The 17,279-nt window shown below is 40.5% G+C and overlaps 1 protein-coding gene across 2 annotated transcripts in view; it reads right to left on the minus strand.

Annotated features, from left to right (window-relative positions):
- The window catches only part of EIF2AK4 (eukaryotic translation initiation factor 2 alpha kinase 4), a 97,903-nt gene that overhangs the window by 4,675 nt on the left and 75,949 nt on the right, over window positions 1-17,279 (minus strand). The window contains exons 28-34 of one of the 2 annotated variants that reach the window (XM_005888933.2): window positions 15,434-15,604; window positions 14,873-15,007; window positions 11,688-11,795; window positions 10,987-11,115; window positions 9,372-9,458; window positions 3,456-3,568; window positions 478-536 (exon numbers count right to left, since the gene is read on the minus strand). In XM_005888933.2, coding sequence (XP_005888995.1) covers window positions 478-536; window positions 3,456-3,568; window positions 9,372-9,458; window positions 10,987-11,115; window positions 11,688-11,795; window positions 14,873-15,007; window positions 15,434-15,604 — 802 coding nt within the window. Of the gene's footprint in view, window positions 1-477; window positions 537-3,455; window positions 3,569-9,371; window positions 9,492-10,986; window positions 11,116-11,687; window positions 11,796-14,872; window positions 15,008-15,433; window positions 15,605-17,279 lie in introns of both variants that reach the window. The other variant, XM_070378246.1, reaches the window with a different exon arrangement.

Raw genomic sequence — 17,279 nt, forward strand, 5'->3', positions numbered from 1 at the left:
AAAGTCAAGTAATGTCTTCTCGTGGACTTCACTGGGACATTTCCTTTTCACTTGGGTTGACAAATGTAGTAAAACTAAAGGTGTAACTATCACCACTGTTTCCTCTTGGCTTTCATGAAAACAAATGTACAGCGTGTCTCCAGGGCATTTCAAAATACTTTTCTTCAATCTTCTATATGGGGAAAATTTATCCACATTTGATCTACATAATAAACTGAATCAAAGAAAGATTAAACCACTTGTAAAAATAAGAGACATATCAGGACCAGAAGGGTCACCAAACTCCCAGTGGTTTTTATCATTTTCTAGAATGTAAGTTTCATAGGGATTAATTCTTTTTGGTATAACTAATTGTACATATGTTACTTTAAGAGGATATTACTGATGCAGTGAGTTAGCCACAGTTCTAAGTATTTACAGCAAACATGTACACACACACAAGCATTATTATGTTTAAGTTACAATTAGTAATTATACCTGAAGCATTAGAAAATGATCCCTTCAGATTTTGTACTGTAAGATTATCGGAAGCTTCTCTAAAAACAAGCAAACAAAAACAATTAGAATAAACAGTCACTAAGACAAAAGCAACACATAATTTATAGTGAGCTACACTTAGAGGCTTTCTATTAAATATACTGATATTTAATAAATATTGGTTATTAGTGGAGGAAAACAAAATTTTCACTTAATTATGCTTTTGATTAAGAGCAAATAAAAATTATAAAGGATGTCACTTCAAATTAACATTCTTAGAGACAGCATTCTGATTTATTCAGCTGGGTTTGGAATACTGGCTCAACATAAGAAACTAATTTCAATGAAATACAATGGGTGTTCTTTCTGCTCTCCTCACAATACAAGGAAACATTAGCAATGCCCCAGCTTCATTATGGATGCAACCTTGGTGATCACCCACAAGAGAACACTTAGTAAATGAGATTCTTTCAGAAGCTGTGAATGGATGTTCTTTCAAAGACTGAATTAATTTATAGCCTTTGAGAGACATAATAGCACTCTATCTTGGGAAAACAGGGAAATAATCATTCACATGGAAGAAAGATTTTAAGCCCTTCCCTGCTAAAACTAAATCCCATCTGGCCAGTTAAGTGTCTTAATAATGTCTGCCTGTACTATTACTAATAGTCGCTATTAATTTGTTGACTATTTTTTGTTTTCTAAAGCTCTGCCTTTGATTTGGATTTTTAATCCTAATATCTAGAGGCTTCAAGAACATTATATATATATAATACACACATATATACCCTTAGAAAAAGCCTGACAGTGAATTTATTCAAGCCAGGTGGAGATGGGCGGGGGCGGGGCCAGGTTCAGGGAAGGCATCCAAGCAAGAACATTATTTTATATAAGCCAGGATTTCTCAGCCTGACATTTGGGTCAGATAATTCTTTGCTGGGGCGGAGGTGGGGAGTCAGTCCTCTTCACTATAGGATGTTTAACAGCAGCCCTGGTGTTTATTGGGCTTCCCTGGTGGCTCAGTTGGTAAAGTATCCACCTGCAATGCAGGAGACCAGGTTCAATCCCTGGGTTGGGAAGAGATCGCCTGGAGAAGAAAATGGCAACTCACTCCAATATATCTTGCCTGGCAAATCCCATGGATACAGGAGCCTGGCTACAGTCCATGGGGTCACACAAGTCAAACATGACTTAGTGACTAAACCACCACCATCCTGGTGTTTACTAGATAACAGTAGTAGACCACAACCAAAAATGTCTGCAAATACTGCCAAATGTCCCCTGAAGGGCAAAACTCCGGATTAAGAATTACTGCTGTAAGTCAAAAAAAGTATTAAAACATTTTTATTTATTTATGGCTGTGTTAGATCTTAGTTGCAGCATGCAGGCTCCAGAGCACGTGGGCTCTGTAGTTGTGGCACATGGACTTAGTTGCCCTGTGGCATGAAGGCTCTTAGTTCCCTGACCAGGGATTGAACCAGTGTCCCCTGCACTGCAAGGAGGATTCTCAACCACTGGACCACCAGGGAAGTCCCTCAGTAGAGTACTTTTTTCCTAAGCATAAATAAAAGACTTACAAAATTTAGAAAGCAAGGGAAATGATCCTTTGTAATCCCACTAATCAGAAATAACTATAAAAATGAAAAATTTGGTTCATCATTCCAGACATTTTTCTGTGTATGAACTATATATTTTGGTTGCAACAAAAATGGGATCATATCTTATTTGTGGACATCCTTCCTTATAATAAACAGCTTTATTAGAAAAATAATTTTTAAAGGCTGCACAGTATTTCACTGTATTTACTGTAATTTGAGCAATCTTCTATCATTGAATTACTGTGATATAAGTGAGGTTCCCAAAGTGTGGTTCCCAGAGACCCTGGAGGTCCCTGAGATCCTTTCACAGGGTATTTGCAAGGTCAAAAGTATTTTCACAATAATCCTAATGTTAATTATCCTTTTATTTGTATCCTTTCATTAATGTGTAATGGAATTTTCCATAGACTACATGGTGTATATCATAAGAGACTGAATGCAGAAATAGACAATATAAGACTAATAGTAATAATAAGAATAAAACAATGTAGTTTTTCTACTTATGCATTAGAGATTACAAAAATTAAAACAACAATATCTGCAAATATGTAAAACAATGCTACCTTTCTTACTAAATTTATTTTGTTTTGGAAAATAGTTATTTCCATTAAAACTGTTATTTAGGTTTGCATGTAATGAGTTTATTATTGTTATTTTAGAATAAGTATTTTTAAAATGTTTACATTTTAGTTTCCAACACAGAAATATTGATCGATATAAACCACATAAACGAAGCTCTTAGGGGGTCCTCAAATATTTTTAAGGGTATGAAGTGGTTCTGAAACCAAAATATTTGAGAACTGCTGTTATAAACAATGTGTGTTGATAGACATCTTGGTACTATCCCTTTGGAATAATTTTACTGTAAATTCCTGGAGTGGAATTGCTGGGTGATTTTTTTTTTTTTTTTTTTTAGATTTAAGGCTTTTAACTTTGTTAAATTCCTATGCAGACAGTTGAACCAATTTGCATTGCTATGATGAGTGAGAACTTTTCCCAGAACATTATTATTTTCCAGAATATTAGATCTTTCGAAACCAGTGACAAAACACTACTGCAGTTCACTGATTAACGGACCAAATGAGATAAATGGCAGCTAGACTGTGGTTCCTCAGGCTTTTCAAAATGATAAAATAATCTTTGACGTGTTATGAAGGACAAATGCTGAGAGTAAGTTATGACTAGTTTTACACGGAGTTATATAATTGAGTTATTCAGAAGCTGTACTATGGTTCATTAAAAGTTACCTCGGGGAAAAAAAAAGTTATCCTGACCTGTCTTTATCTCCCCAAAGGATCAAACTGACACTTAAAGTAAATGAATGAAAATTCTATGTAGGCAGCTGCAGCTGGTTTTCTGGTCTTCTGTTTACTACGTTACCTGGTAGTCCTCTCATCACTGACTTTGGTCCTCAGTTTCTGTACAACGTGGTCCACGAGATCAGACTCCGGCACACGTTTCTCTGTTTGCCTGTCCTTCTCAAAAGACTTTACCTTAAAAAGAATGAAACAGACCCATTATTTCTGAAGCCAACAGGCTGAAGAGTACCATAGTAAGACTCTTCAGTCAACAGTTTAGGTTGGTGGCTCTTAACCAGGGGTGATTTTGCTCCCCACAGAGCATCTGGCAATAATTAGAGACATCTGTGGTTGTGACAGTTATGGGGGGTGCTGCTGGCATCTGGTGGGTAGATGCTAGGGATGCAGCTCAACATCCTACAACGGACAGGACAACAGCCCCACAAAGAAGCATCTGGCCAAAAATGTCAAAATGTGGCTGCTGAGAAACCCTGTCCAGATTCAAACAGCTTATTATAGACAGAATTAAAAAAAAAAAAAGGCCAAGACAAACCAGCTCCCATTTCATTTGATTCTTTACATGTTTTCCCCCTTAAACATCCTTGGGTCAGTCACCAAGATTTCTACAACTCCTCCCCCGCCTTTCCAAACCCCAGTCCTGTCATCCCACTTTTATGGTGCCCGTCTGTTCATCTTCACTCCCATGGCCAGTGCCCTGCATTGGCTTGGGGTAGTCTGATACGCTGCCCTCAGCCGTCCCCAGCTTCAGTTATCCCTCACTCCCTTCCATGTTACATCTCCCTGCAGGTTAATTTTTCTTATATACTCTGATGTTCCCTACTGTCCAAAAACATCCACCGGCTTCCCACTAGCTGCTAAATCAAGTCTGAATTCCCTGGTTGGGCATTTTGGCTCTCTATGATCCAGCTAGAACCATATTCTCCTGCTCAAGTGCCCCTCTGCACAATTCTGCTTCACTCCAAATGGACTATTTGGGGTAATATCGGAATAGTTCTCAGCTGGGCTGCCTCCATCTTTGGGACCACCTACTGAAAGAACTGCCATTACCGTTGTTATTCCTTTGCTTAAAAAGCCTTTTTAGTATCCTGCCCATCCATTGGGGTCCAGCATTAACTGCACCTCCACTCTGAAGACTTCCCTTCTACCTCTGTAGTAATCTCTCAGGTTGAGGAATCCTCAAAGAATTTTCTTGTAGGACTCTCATGGCATTGAGCATTTTCTAGCTCATAATCATGCATGAATGTCTTCTGTTCTCCACCAGATTATAGGATCCTTGACAGCAGGACCTGTGGCTTATATGTCCCTGGATCCCTCATGGCCCTAAATTCAATCCCTTCCACACTGTGAATGCTTAACATGCACTTGCTGAATGGGTGAACATAGTGACGTTTTGCCCTTCAAATATAAAGATGTTGCTGTTTTATATTTATAAATATACATGTATTTATATATATGCTGCCACTAACAGAGGCAGAAGAGTCAAAAGAGCTGGATGAGCTGGAACAATGTACTGAAGTGAACAAGATCACATTTAACAGAGACAAATATGAGGTCCTATCATCAAGCCCTCACTGCAGAAGACTGGTCAGATATGGTGACAACTGTGGGAAGGCCAATGGGTTTCAGCTGATGATGAATTCAAGACGACCAAAAGAACTACATGGTAGATAAAGTTAGTTTACTTATAGGCTGTATTAGGAGAAATATGTTATCTGGATTGAAGGAGTTTACAGACCCTTCTTGTTTAGTCAGAATATGCTTAGAGCACTTGTAGAATTCTAGTATCACATTTAAGGACAGACACTGACAAAGTTAAATGTGTCTAGAGGAGGTTAACTAGGAGGTGAAGGATTTGGAAAATCACTTTATGAGGAATGGCTTAAGTAACTGGAATGTTTAAACCAGGAAAGAGGACACTTAAAGTGGTCCACTGCATGGCAGTGGTCTCCTAAAATTCATGTGAAGGTAGTTAAGAAAAAGAGGAAGAATTAGACTTGTTATTTTGACCATTCTAGAGGCAGAACTAGGACCAATGAATGTAAATTTGGGGAAGCAGATTTTGATTCAAGATTTTAAAATTTGCTCATCATTATAGCAGTGGGTTATGATGCTGTAATTATCCAGCAGAGGCTAGTCAGTCATGTCTTGGTAATATTACAGGAGCAGTCACTGCTCTGGAAGAGGTGTGATCAGTAGGACTAGGGTCATTTATGATTTTGTGACTTATCAAGCAGGCAGGCAGTGGAGACTACAAACATTCCCATGAAGAATTAACTATTGTTAAGAACTACCTTCCTGCTTTAAATGACTAGAAAACCAGACAAAATATATAAATACTGTTTTTCAGAGACTGGACAACAAGCAGTGGAGGACTGTTATCCTGAGAGGAGGGGAATGAAGTGAGTCTTTGAGTGCCCCAGATAACTGTGCTGAGGAAGTCTGAGACTGCAGTGCAGGGAGAAGGAGCCAAACCAGAGGCCAGGAGTCTTGCTGAGCTGGGGAGACAGACTAGAGCTTAGGTAGGCCAGGATGCCTAGAAACTGTGGGGCAGAGGACTGAAGAGGAGAGAGTTACACCCAGAGAAAGAAAGATTTCTGAAGCTCTGCATAGAAGTGCACTCATCTTTGGCAGAGAACTGATCTGTGCATGGGAGAGAGGGAACTATCCAAGGCTGGGGAAACAACCAGCAGAAATGAGTAGGCATAATAATTCCTGAAATCCACAGGGATGGGAATAGTTCTTGTTCTTACAGAGTGGACAGTCCTCATAATACATGGAACCTAAGGCAGAATTCTCCAAAGGACATTGCCTTAGGAGTAGGGCTAAATTAGATCTAGACTAAAGGCTGTCCTAACAAAACTTAAAGGCTGGAAAGGATGAAGCAAAAGTCAAGGATATTTACATCCCTGAACAAAGTCCAGCGGTGTGTAAAGGAACATAAGGGTAATTCCCTGGCTGTCTAGAGGTTAGGATTGGGAGCTTTCACTGCTGTAGCCCGGGGTTCAATCCCCATTCAGGAACTAAGATCCTGAAAGCTGTGCAGAACAACAACAAAAAAAGCAGGGGTGGGGGGGTGGTGGCGGGGGGACATAATAAAACACAGTTCAAAAAAATGTAAACTTCATAATGTCTAATAACTACTCACAAGTTAATAGGCATAAAAAGAGGAAGGAAAATATGATTCATAACCAGGAGAAATTCAGACCAAAATGTCAAGATGATGGAATTAAAAATGACTATTATAAAGAATATAAAGGAAATAAGAACTATGATGAGGGAAGAAATGGAAGACATTTTTAAAAAATGACACAAATATAACTTACACAGATGAAAAAACTTCAATACCTGAAATAGGAAATGCACTGGATGGGATTAATAGCAGATAAGATATTGCAGAAAAGATCAGTGAATGATCCAGAATAAAGCACATACAGAGAGAAAAAGCAATCAAAACCCACAAAAGAACAGCCTCAATGAGCTGTGCTGCTGCTGCTGCTAAGTCGCTTCAGTCGTGGCTGCTGCTGCTGCTAAATCACTTCAGTTGTGTCTGACTCTGTGCGACCCCATAGATGGCAGCCCACCAAGCTCCCCCATCCCTGGGATTCTCCAGGCAAGAACACTGGAGTGGGTTGCCATTTTCTTCTCCAATGCATGAAAGTGAAAAGTGAAAGTGAAGATGCTCAGTCGTGTCCGACTCTTAGCGACCCCACGGACTGCAGCCCCTCCAGACTCCTCCGTCCATGGGATTTTCCAGGCAAGAGGACTGGAGTGGGTTGCCATTGCCTTCTCCCAATGAGCTGTGGGACAGTATCAAATGATTAACCTTCTGTAATCAGAGTCCCAGAAGGAAAAGGGACAGAAAAACATTTGAGGAAATAATGTCTAAATAATTTCCAAACTTTATGAAACTGTAAGTCTACAGTTCAAAGAAGCTCTGTGAATACCAACCATTAGAACATAAAGCATGACACCAAAGCACATCATATTCAAATTGCAGAAAACTAGTGACAGAGGAAAATCTTAAAAAGGTGCCAGAAGATAAAAAGATAAATTACAGACAGGATCAAAGCAGACTTTTAAACAGAAACTATCAGGTCAGAAGACAAGACAATGTTCCAAGAGCAAAAGGAAAACATAAACCATGAATCATATATCCAGCAAAAATATCCCTCAAAAATGAAGGTGAAGTGAAGACTTTCTCAGACTAGGAACAGTTGAGAGAATTCATCACTTGCAGACCTGCACTAATCAGAAATAAGAAATTCTTCAGGCAGAAGGAAAATAAATCAGAATACTGTCTGGCTGAACACAAAGGAATAAACAGTTCCAGGAATGGTAAATATATGGGTAAATATAAAGGACGCGCACGCGTGCTCAGTCATGTCTGACTCTTTGTGACCTATGAACTATAGCCTCCCAGGCTCCTTGGTCCATGGGTTTTCCAGGCAAGAGTACTGGAGTGGGCTGCTATTTCCTCCTCCAGGGAATCTTCCTGACCTAGAGACTGAACCCACATCTCCTGCATTGCAGGTGAATTTTTTTACTGCTTAGCTATAGAGGAAGCCCTATAAAGGACATTCCCTCTTTATTTCAAAAACCTCTGTAAAAGGTAATTGATTAATTAAAACCAAAATACAATGTATTATGAAGTTAGTAACATATTTAGAAAACAGACTGGCAGCAATAGCATGCAAGTATTTGGTTGTAAGGTTCTTATACTACATGTGAAGGCATACAGTAGTTTCTGAAGGCAGAATGTGCAAGTTGTATACTACAAACCCTAGAGAAGTCATTAAAAAATACCACTAAAAATAAGAGTTATAGTCAGTAAACCAGTGATAGAGATAAAATGGAACAAAAACTATTTGATCTAAAAACAAAGCATGAAAAGAGAATAAAAAATGGGAGAAAAAGGAACAGATGGAACAAACAAAACAAATAGTAAAATGGTAGATTTAAGCCCATTTCAATAACTGCATAACATATAAATTATTTAACCATTTCAATAAAAGGCAGGGAATGTCAAAGAGTGGATAAGAAAAGCAAACCTCAACTAATGACTGTCTCTAAATCCAAATTTAGCAGAATGAAGAAAGAAATCAATAAAATAGAACACAAATGAACAAAAAATAGAAAAATCAATGACATAAAAAGCTGGCTTTCTGAAGACAAAATTGATAAACCTCTAGCTAGGGTGATCAGGAAAAAAGAGCGGGGGTGGGGGGAGATATAAATTACCATATCAGGAATGAAAGGGAATATTACTATAGATCCTGCAGATAGTAAGAGGAATATTTGAATACTTAGGTGAAATGGAATATAAACTACCAAAACTCAAGGAGAATGAGGCAATCTGATAGCCCTGTATCTAGGTCCCAGTATTTTTACTGGTGAATTTTAGCAAATATTTAAGAATGAAATAATACCAATTCTACAACAACATTATCCAGAGAACAGAGGATCCAACTCATTTATGAAGCCGAAATCCCTCTGCTATCAAAACCAGACAAAGACATTAAAAGGAAAAAACAGGGAAAATATATTGATTTTTCTCCCTTTAAAAATAGAAATAAAGGTTATGAGGTAATCTATTTATGAACCTTTTTGGTTAAATACAACATAGTAAAATTGGTTAGGAAGTTAAGTAGAGATATGTCTGCCAGGAGTATTAGCAATAGTTATTATTTTTATCTCCTTAGATGGAGAAAGGGAACAAGGAGGAAAATAGTAGAGAAAAAACCTAGTCATAGCTTTGTAATTTTAAGTTCAAAGAAAAGTGTTCAAATTCAGATTCTCTCTTCCTTATTTCATACACTTTCTCCAAAACACAGGCCTAGCAATTCAAAAGGAGAATGAAATAATGGGTTTCCACCCATGGCCAAGGCCAGGACCTCAGTGGGAAGGTTGGGCGTTCCATGGTTAATACAGTTTGGGAAATCTGATTGTTGAATTGTGAAAGATTTCCTCTGGTCTTTACCTTGACGTGGCTTCCTTCTTTATCCGAGACAAGGGCCACGTAGGTGATTTCATGATGTCTGCAGTACTCTTGTAATTCCTCTTGGGACTGGAACAAATAGACACAAAGCACTTGGAACAGCTTCACGTAGTTAAGGAGAACGAAAACACTATGGTCAGTGTGTTCTCAAAGTGAATAACTAAACATGTTGCTCTTATGGTTTATATAAATAAATACTAAGCAAGAAGAGTATAGAATTCAAAGGAGGAATAAGATTTCTTTTGTTTTCTGTGCTTTCACTATTGTTCTAAGGGGCCATATCACTCAGTGTGGTCAGGACATACTGAGAGGTTTTCAAAGCTTCACATCTTGATTGTTGCTAAATATTAATACACACACACACACACACACACACACATGGAAAAGGCCTTTGGGGAAAACAAAGGCAACAAAAGAAACAGTAGAAGGTGAAAAGCAGAACTGAAGCGTAAAGCAAAGAAGCATCAGAACAGAGAAGCCTGCAGGGGACACCCCTGTGCTGGGCTGAAATCACCATTACTGAGCTTATAATTTTACTTTAAGACAGAACACTTCTCGAACAATTTATGAAACAAGTAAATGGAATAGGATATTGCTCTGTTAAAGGATTATAATTTATTGCTCAGCATACTTCTGACGTGAATTTTTATATAATACACACAAAAATGGCCAGCAGCAGCTGCTGGCAGGTAATGTGGAATAAACATGTGGAAGGGTAGGGTTCTGTTCCCTAGGCGTCTCTTCATGCTCTGGGGCACCATGAGTGAGGGTGAATGTGTGTACAGCTTGGAGGACCACCTGGTAATGCAGCCCCTTCTGTGATCTGCTTGCAGAGAAGTCAGCCATCTGAAGGCCCCCCACTCTAACGGGTAGGCCAGGTGCTCGGTGGCGCCATTCTTCTCATCTCCACCCCCAGAGCAGGAGTTAGGCCAGCAGTGAGAGGCCTAAGGAGACAAAGCTAAAAACTAGACACAGAATGCCTCTGGGAAGTGTGCTAGGCTGGATGATGGCCCTGCAAAGATGTCCACATCCTCACCCCTGGGAACCTGTGACTATGGTATCTTATATGGTAAAAGGGATTTTGCAGATTGATTCTTGAGATGGGGAGATTATCCTGGGTTATCAGGATGGGCCCAGCATAATCACAACAGTCCTGGTAAAAAGGGACAGGAGGGTTAATTCGAGATGGAAGGACAGAAATGTAGTGCAGAGGAAAGAAGATGCTACCCTACTGAGTCTGAAGACGGGGAGGAAAGGACCACAAGCAGGCATGCAGGAGGCTTCTAGGCGCTAGAAAAGGCAAGGAAGTGGATTCTCCTCCTAAAGCCTTCAGAAGGAACCAGCCTCACCAGATACCATGATTTTAGCCCAGTGAAACTGATTTCAGGCTTCTGAATTCCAGAAGTGTAAGATAATAAATAAGTGTTGTTTTAAACCATTTAGTTTGGTAATTTGTTACTCCAACAATCAGAAACTCCTACAGGAAGCAAATGAAATCATAGAGATAGTTTGGCAGAAACTAAAGCCATAGATGCTGATTTGCTGTTGAAGCCATGACTAGGCGCCCTCCACTTACAGGCGCTTTTTGTCTCCTTACCTGTGACCAGTCATACATGATTTCTGCTGTGATTCCAGCTGACCAGAGTTTCTGGGTTAGGTTGATGGCCCTGGACATGGACATCTGACCAACACTTACAACCAGGAGGTCACAAGAGCTTACTGTAACCTGGATCAGAAACATTGATTACATTTAGAGGAGGGAGATTCCGGGCATGTAGGTGGGACCATGCAGGCAGCACTCATATGGAAACAGGCACCTTAAAATCACGTACAGCAACATAAATGCACAAGTCTTTGCTTCAAAATGACATGGTAAAAAAAATGACACAGTCAGAAAATTTTTATATTAGTCTTTTAAAATAAAGGACTTGAAATTATTTCTAAGTCATTAGGAAGATATTCTTTTTCTCTGGAAAAACTAATCTTGCCTGAAACACAGAGGAAAAAACCATTTCTTTGTAGAATTATGATCAGAAGGCTTTGATATGAGTCTGTTAACAAGTGTAATCTCTCACATTTACATAGCATATTCCAGTAAGGAGAGTCTGGCTACTGGACTAAGGTCCCCCAGGTAGAAAGCAGAGGCTAAGTATCGACACCAAGATTTAGGCTTGCCCCTCACAGCAAAGACAGTCTCCCTAAACCTCAGTCTATAGCTACTACATCTGGGGCTCCATGTGAATGACTGCAAAAGGAGAGCCATCTCAGAGCATGCTAGAAAGCAGAGCTGGTACTTACAGGCTCTTCCATGTTGAGGACAGCAGTGGTTATCTTGTCTATGGCTATGCTGACCCCGATGGCAGTAGGAACTGGCCCCAGAGCCTGTGGTCCTCTAAACTGGGGAATCTGGGGAGAGACAGGCAGCTCTGGTTATGAAATGGAGAAGAAAGTGTGATGATAGGAAAAGCGATGATTTGGGGGCATGCACTCTAATAGCAACTTATCAAAGGGTTCAACAAAATAAAGTGTGTAAGAGTGTGTGTGTGCGTGTGTGTGTGTGTAGCAAGAGAGAGAAGCAAGCATACCTGCAGATTCAGGAAATGTTAATGAATGCTGCACCGAGCTCTGCACTGTTCAATTTGGCAGCCACTAGCCACATGGGGCTTGAGCATGTGAAATGTCTAATCCGAACTGACGTTTGCTGTATATGTAAAACACGCTGGTTGCAAAGACTCAGAATGGAAAAGAATGTGAAATAGCTTCTTAATAATTTTTAGATACTTGATTACATGTTGAAATAGTATTTGGGTATACTGGGTTAAACAAATGCTAACTGTGAAGACTTAGAAAAAATGTAAATAGCTCCTTAATAATTAAAAAAATTTTGATTACATGCTTACATATTATTTTAGATATATTGTATTAAATAAAATACATTATTAAAATTAATGCCACCTTTTTCTTTTTACTTACTTTATGTTACTAGATAATTTAAAGTTGGATACATAGGTTCTGGACCAAGATGGGTAGATATACTTCTCCCTGTTCCTCTAAGTACAGCTAAAACCCCTGAACACTACAGATAAAGCAAACATAAGACGACTCTGAGAGTGGAGAGAAGATGGCAGGCTGACCAGGGACCATGGGGTCCGAGGAACCACATGTGGTGAGTTCCCTGGGTTTGGTTTTTGCCTCTTGTACCCAGGTCTGAGTGCTGGAGAAACTGTCATCCCAGAAATGCCAAGAAGAACAAACAAAAAAGCCCCAAAGAAAATCTGATCTCTCTGGTCAAAAAAATCAAGAAAGGGGCAACCCAGCAAGATAAAAAATCTGTAGACAATACTGGCTCTGGTTGGCCAAGTGTCACAGAAGCAGCACAGACACTCCCACTCATGATGGCCGAGTGGGGTCAAGACATTCCCCCTTACCCAGAGAGGCCCCACCAAGTCCCAGGAGGGTGGTAGCTGAGAACACTGAGGGGAGCCGGGACTTTCCTGTCTGGGAGTAACGCTTCCCCTAGTGGTGTCAGTGGAGACCAGGATCCCCAGCTTCCACCCCACCCAAGTGGTAACAAGGTACCTCTCCCCTCTTGGGTGGTGCCAGAGGACGCTGAATGGAAGCTGGAACTTTCACCACTTTCCAGCAGTAACAAGGCCACCTGCCAACTCCCCCACCCCCCAACCCTCCACTACATATCAGTGGAGGCCTGTGGGAAGCAGTAACACAGCACCCCTCCCACCCTGGGGGTGTAGAAGGAGGCCGAGCGAGGAACCTGATCTTCACTCCCACTGACAGCAGGAAGGGGCCCTGCCTCCTCCACCCTGCCTCCACTATGCAGTGTCAGAGGAGGCCTAAACTGGAAGGTCTAGGTAAGTTCTAGAGTCTAGTCACGTAAGACTCAAAATGTCCAGGATACAACTGAAAATCAGGCATCGTAACAAGAGCCAGGATCTCAAAGTGAATGAGGAAAGGCAAATCGACAGACACCAACAAAATGAAACAGATGTGAGAATTATCAGACAAAGATTTTAAGGCAACTAGCATAAAAATGCTACAATAGGAATCATAAATGGGCTTGAAACAAATAAAAGAAGGTAAAGTCTCAGCAAAGAAGTGGGAGACAAAAAACTCACTGGATGGGCCCAACAGCATAAATGGAGATAACAGGAAAAACAATCAGAGAAACTGAAGATAAAATCACTAAACAACAGAGAAAAGAGACTGTAAAGAAAGATGTCCCAGAACCATAGGAGCATAACAAAAGATGTAAATTTGTGTTACCAGAGTTCTAGAAAGAGAGAAAAAAGAAAGTAAAGCTGAAAAAATTGTGGAAAAAATAATGCCTCATACTATGCTGGATAGTGGTCAAAGTTCCAGCTTCCCATTCAGCTTCCTCTGGCACACCCCAGAGGGGAGGAGGGCCTTGTTACTGCTTGGGTGAGGGTGGAAGTCAGGGACCCTGGCCTCCACTGACTCTGCTGATGGGGGGCGTACTACCCTGAGGCAGATATGGAAGTCCTGGCTCCCCACTGAACCTTCTCTGAGGCCTGCTGGCGCTTGGGAGGAGGCTCATTAGCAAAAGACAAACCTATAGATTCAAGAAGCTGGGAAAAATCAAATAACAGGACAAATCCAAAGAAAGTCCTTCCAAGACACGTAACTGAACTTCAAACTAAAACCAAAAAACAAAAAAAATCTTAAAAGCATCGAGAGTCATCTTTCATATAGGCGAAAAATAATTCAAATAACCCAGATTTCTCATCAGATGGGTAAATACAGTAAACTTGCTTCTTTTCTTGAGTTTTTCAGAGTTTGACACTGGAAGCAAAAAGCACAACACTGTCTAATGTGGACCTCAGTGTCTACTGAGGAAATATTTAAGACAATCATATATAGGGCATGGGGTAAAGGACATAAAGGAGTTACAGTTCTATTAATATATTCCACTGTATCTCAACTGTGGTGGTAATTACAGGAATCTACACATGTGATAAAAATAGCCCAGAATTAGACACATACAGTATGTGGAGGTCCGTGTCCTGGGTTTGGTATTTTATTATGGTTATACCAGCTTTAACCATTGGAAGAAACTGGATAAAAAGTACACAAGACCTCTCTGTACTATCTTTGCAATATCCTGTAAACCTATTAGCTATTTACACAAAAGTTAAAAATAGTACAAAGGCATTTCATAAGACATTTCTATTCCTAGTTGAAATACATATAGGTGTTCAATAATACCAGTGATTCAATTTTTCTGTAGTTTCAAAAAATTTCTTCCCTGGTGGTCCAGTGGCTAAGATTCAGTGCTGCCAAGGCACAGGGTCTGAGTTCGATCCCTGGTTTGGGAACTAGATTCCATACACCACAACTAAGTTTGCATGCCACAACGAAGATCAAAGCTCCCACGTGTGGCAGCTAAGACCCGGTGCAGCCAAATAAGTAAATATTACAATAACAAGCTGAGGAAGAAATGCCCTCACCAGCAGGTCGTATCTACCACCAGCTGCGAGGATTTCAGATATAGCCCTTTGCCTCCGTCTGATGAATGCCACAAACTGGAAGATGATTCCGCTGTGCTGCTGCACCTTGTAAACCAAGCCCAGATTGATCAGGACCTGCCAAGGGAAATGCCACACGGATGTGTCAAGGGCTCGAGATTTAAAGAGTGTGCAATGCTGAAGACCCCATTTTCCATCATGAACATCAGAACAATCTATTTAGTATAAACAAAATATTTGGTACACAATCTGTTGGACTATAGCCTACCAAGTAAGAGGAGCTCTGTTCTCTTCAAGAATAACCACCTCTCTTGAGGCTGACATAGTAAGAATTTCCACACAACAGGAATTGTGATGCTCGCAAAGAAATTCTGATATAAGCCAAAATTATTACTAGGTGTCAAATGTTCCAAAATGTGGAAAGCAGCGTTCTACTGGAAAAATAAAACACTAAACTAGCATTAATAAAATAAAACCCATTTCCTCCTTGTGCTATTATTAATGCTACAAATTGGCGCTGCCAGAATCAAACAATTGCCAAACCTGTAACTTTATGCCAAATTTCTTCAACAGTCCAACGACCTCCTCCAGATCTTTTAAGCCGTACTTCACCAACTGGGCAACACCTGTTTTCTGTTTTATTAATGAATTTATGGTTGGGGTTAGATCTTGCAGCTCTCCCTTCTGCTCAATAAATTTGTAGAGTCGACACAGCTGGAAAGCAAGGAGGCAGTTAGCTTCCAAAATCCATGGCAAGAAAGACTCACTTTGCTGCATGTTTCCTAAACACAGGGGGGAGTGGCAGAGCTTTTGCACCTCCAAAAGGGTAGATTTTGTGGTCAAGGCTAATTTTAGTCTTTTCCACAGTCCCCACTAAGGATTATTGTTTTCCAACAACTCTAAGGCACCTCGAAGAAGTGCTCTAGGTCCCTACTCACAGTTCATTTTTAGTCCTACACACAGTGAATGCTCACCCCAGCAGAGCAGACCCTGACACTAGCAGAGCCTCCATTATATATATTTTCAGGCCAGTATTGTTCCTCTTTGCCTACCTCATGCTCGTGAAATTCCATGGCTACAGGCACGTCAACGAGGGTCAGGAAGGCAAAGTCTGACTCGTTCTAACACTACACTGAGTTAGGATGGGAATTCCCTGTCCTCCCTTGAATAATTCCTACTTGTAGACTTGAGATGCAGTTTGGATACCACCTCCTACAGGCAGCCCCTGCTGCCTTCTCTTCCGGCTCAGACCTTAGCCCAGATCCCAGCTCTCCGCAGTTGTACTCGTCGTCTTCGCCAGGAGGGGGCAGCAAGCAGTGATCTATCTGTGGACCAGGCACAGGCCCTGGCCCAGTGCAGTTAAAGAGGAAGTAACTATGATCATAAAACCAGAAAAAAAGACTCCAGGGGCTAACGTGGAAACTAAGAGGCAAAACTATAGCTACTTTGAGACTATAGGCAGATAGAACCTGGTTCATCTATAAACAGGTACATGGAATTGAAGAGCTGAATGAAGACTTATGAATGAAACTTAAGGTAGTTCCATAATCATAAATCACTTGTATTTTTAAAAAATCCCAAAGTGTTAATAATTTCTTTAGTATCTTAAAGATAACATTAAAAAATTTTATGTCTTTGATTTTATTTTTTTCTTAATAAATTTTTTTTAAACATTATCCCATTAATTGGAGAAGGAAATGGCAACCCTCTTCAGTGTTCTTGCCTGGAGAATCCCATGGACAGAGGAGCCTGGCAGGCCCCAGTCCATGGGGTCACAGGAGGCAGACACGACTTAGTGACTAAACCACCACCACCACCCCATTAATTAACTACCAGAAGCATCAGAATTTACACCCCCAGATTCTGGTACTCAACCTATCACCAACTAACTCCATGTAACCTGGGATAAGTCACGCATCTCTTTGGGCTTTAGGTGCCTCATCTGTAAACTATGAAGACTGGGCCAGATATTTGAAACTTACCTGCAGTATTTCTACTCCCTCTTCTAATACTCTTAGGGTTTCCTTTTAAAATAAGAGAGTACCAAATGCCTATGCATGTTAAGTCACTTCAGTTATGTCCGACTTTTTGCAACCCTATAGCCCATCAGGCTCCTCTGTCCATGGGAATTCTTTAGGCAATACTGGAGTGGGTGACCATGCCCTCCTCCAGGGGATCTTCCTGACTTAGGGACTGAACCCGTATCTCTTATGTTTCCTGTGTTGGCACATGGGTTCTTTACCACTGAGCCACCTAGAAAGCCCACCAATGCCTATATTAGATACTAATTTTTCCATTTTGCACTAATCAAACACACAACTTTGAATTAATGCTTAATATCAAATGACTGGGTTTCTCAGGTGGCACTAGCAGTAAAGAATCCACCTGC

This window comes from Bos mutus, chromosome 10, assembly GCF_027580195.1.
Source record: "Bos mutus isolate GX-2022 chromosome 10, NWIPB_WYAK_1.1, whole genome shotgun sequence".
Classification (NCBI taxonomy): Eukaryota; Metazoa; Chordata; class Mammalia; order Artiodactyla; family Bovidae; genus Bos; species Bos mutus.